The 2,847-nt window shown below is 45.0% G+C and overlaps 1 protein-coding gene across 1 annotated transcript; it reads left to right on the top strand.

The window, feature by feature from the left end:
* Nucleotides 1-620: 620 nt before the first annotated feature.
* Nucleotides 621-1,891, top strand: LOC105938845 (cocaine- and amphetamine-regulated transcript protein). Its single transcript, XM_012880756.3, has 3 exons — nucleotides 621-880; nucleotides 1,153-1,236; nucleotides 1,339-1,891. The coding sequence occupies exons 1-3, from the start codon at nucleotides 686-688 to the stop codon at nucleotides 1,444-1,446; spliced, it is 387 nt and encodes a 128-aa protein (XP_012736210.1). The 5' UTR covers nucleotides 621-685; the 3' UTR covers nucleotides 1,447-1,891.
* Nucleotides 1,892-2,847: the final 956 nt, after the last annotated feature.

Below are 2,847 nucleotides of genomic sequence, written 5' to 3'. Positions count from 1 at the left end.
GCGCCGTGATTGCAGCTGATATTCAGAGATCCACTTTTCAGCGGCGCTGAGGTGTTCAAACCAAAAACTAATTTCAAGCTTGAGAAATATTCTCGCCTGCCAGAGAGCGGCCAATTGAAAAGGGGATTCAACAAAGAAACGTTCTAACTTTTAAACTCAGATCTGGGTGTTTTGTGATCGTTTACACGACAAAAGCTCGACTGAGTCACAGAAAGTTTAAACGCAGGACACCTCAGATAGTTTTTCTCTGGAAATAAAAGACTCGCTGGAGGCTTTAATGATGTGCAGAGGATACAGAGTCTCATCGGATGTGATGAGGCACCAAAACGTGTCACTGGTGAGGTTTTTAGGTTTTATAGATGCTTGTACTGCAACATGTATTCAAGCACAAATGAAGTCTAATCAGATAATCTGGTCAAACGAAGAATAAACAGTTTTATTGTTTACATGCTGCTCAAAGACCCCATGCGGAGTCGCTGTTATTGTTGACTTCTTGGAGCATATTTTGCCCAGCAACTTTTACGGGATGACTCACCCACGGCGGCTGTTACGCATGACAAAAAGAGGGGTGGGTTTAAAAAAAAAAATCAAAGAATAAGGTGGAGCGAGCAGAAGGCGCGTCTCACATAAAAAGGTGTTTGTGGCGCAGGAGCTGAGAACTATTTGAAATCGGTTTAGGGCCCACATGTTGCCGCACATCGGGACCATGCAGAGCTCCGGGTTGCTGAGCGGAGCGCTCCTCTGCGCGCTGCTGCTGCTCTCAGCCGGCGCCGCCGGAGCGCAGGGGCTGCTGGACGCGGAGTCCGAGGAGGAGCTGAGCCCCAGAGCGCTGCGGGACTTCTACCCGAAAGGACCAAACCTGACCAGCGAGAAGCAGCTGGTGAGTCCTCCTGTCTGCGCGCAGAGAGACGGAGTTCCCAACAAGATTTAAGCTTTTTTTTTTCTCACTTGGAACTTTAATGTCGTTAAAGAAATGCGCTTAAACTCTTGATTTGAGTCAAACTAAATGTAAAGACGCATGCGTTCACGTTTTATCCCGCGACCTCTTGCAATTGTTAATGTGTATAATTTTCCAAGCATATAATAACTTTTGTTCTCTTGTGTGACTGTAATTCTAACCGCGTTGCAACTGGACTTTGTGTCTCCTCGCAGCTCGGAGCTCTCCAAGAAGTTCTTGAAAAGCTGCAGGCTAAACGTCTTCCGTCGTGGGAAAAGAAATTCGGTCAAGTCCCAACGGTAGACGCAAAAAATATATAAATATGTTAAAATGTATCAAACCTTTTATACTTAGTTATTGTTTTCTAGAACCTGTTTTTTTTTTTTACCTCCCCCCTTCAGTGTGATGTTGGAGAGCAGTGCGCGGTGAGGAAAGGCGCACGAATCGGGAAGATGTGCGACTGTCCCCGGGGAGCTTTCTGCAACTTCTTCCTGCTGAAGTGCTTATGAGCCTCTCCGGATCTGAATGTAGCTTTTGAGAAGAGAGGAGGAAAAACGAGGGGGTGAAATCTCTCACCGCATCCCTTTGTAATTAGGCTCAGATTTATTTATTTTTAATTGCACGGCTCAGGCGCGGCTGGAGAGACTGTCCACCACAAAGAACCGTAGGGATTTTGTTTCAAGGGGTAAAACATTCCACGTTATTTTACAGAAAACGTCTCTCTGAGGATCTCACGAGGATGAGAATATTATAAAGATTTTCTGTAAATACTCAGATCCACTTCAGCCTCAATAAACTCACCTGAGGGACCATAGACGCACTGTAATGTCCAACCAGCAATATTATGGAAACCCATATAACCTCCATCTGCTGTGTCATGAATCTGTTTCGTTTCAGCTGAATGTCTTGTGCGTGTCTCATGATAATAAACAGTGAATCCTGTTGTTTTGTAAAGCAGCGGAGTGGCTGTGTTCTTAAAAAGAATCCCATCCATGTGTGGGAAAATCATCTGGATAATCTGAAGGACCTGGTGCCGGGGTCAGAGTTGGAGCAGCGATAAGCAGGAGGTGACGGAGGAAATCAAGTTAAATCAAGTTAAAATGACAGATGAAGGTTTAAAATTAAAGCCAGTTGTGGCTCAGAGGCAGCAGATAGGAGCCAGAGAGTGAGTGGCACATCTCAGTCTGGCTGTCACTGCGCCAGAAACAACCGAGCCCCCCTTCATGTCCCCCAGGGGGGAAGCTGCAGGCTGCTGACGACAACATGCGTTTGAAAAAGCCTTAAATAAAACACCAGGGGAAAAAAACAACAATCTACATTTGATCTGTTAATTAGGTACATGTGTTCTGCTCCTCCGGGTCAATGCTTTTTAAATCTCTGCGGGATGCCATTGCAGGTACTAAGTCTTTTTTCAGTGCGTTTCTACCTGCTTTTTTAAAAAAAATGAGGCTAAAAATGTTCATAGTTTTTCCTTTTCAAAATAGCTCAAACACATAGAGGGGATAGAAATTTCAAAGCCTTGCCGCAGATAATTAACTGTATTTGAGTCTGGACTGATCTTCTGTCCCAGTCTCAAGTCGTTTGTAGGCGTCTGATGAGTTTTTCTCAAGGATTACCTTCTATTTATTCTCATCCATCTTCCAATCAGCTTGGTTCCAAATAAAGAAAAGCCTCCCGACGTCTTGCCTGTAGAGCAGCTCTCATCTGACCAGAGCACTTTGCTCCCTGTGTGGTTGGAGGCAAACTCAAAGAGACTGACCTCAGAGATTTGGCTCCATATTTACCAACATTTGAGTTTAAAATATTTGCAGACCTGTGCAGGTTTTGGTTTGAATGCACAGTGTGGATAGATTTATGCTCCATGTGGAAACGACCCCACCCTCCCCTGCTGTGCCACGGAGCCTTTTCTC

Source organism: Fundulus heteroclitus, chromosome 4, assembly GCF_011125445.2.
Source record: "Fundulus heteroclitus isolate FHET01 chromosome 4, MU-UCD_Fhet_4.1, whole genome shotgun sequence".
NCBI lineage: Eukaryota > Metazoa > Chordata > Actinopteri > Cyprinodontiformes > Fundulidae > Fundulus > Fundulus heteroclitus.
Note: the sequence above shows the minus strand (reverse complement) of the source record. Positions and strands in the feature narration are given on the sequence as shown.

Coding starts and splice junctions, on each gene's coding strand:
- LOC105938845 (XM_012880756.3), top strand. CDS start 686: ATGTTGCCGCACATCGGGACCATGCAGAGCTCCGGGTTGCTGAGCGGA. Junction 881..1,152: donor TGACCAGCGAGAAGCAGCTG/GTGAGTCCTCCT, acceptor GTCTCCTCGCAG/CTCGGAGCTCTCCAAGAAGT. Junction 1,237..1,338: donor AATTCGGTCAAGTCCCAACG/GTAGACGCAAAA, acceptor TCCCCCCTTCAG/TGTGATGTTGGAGAGCAGTG.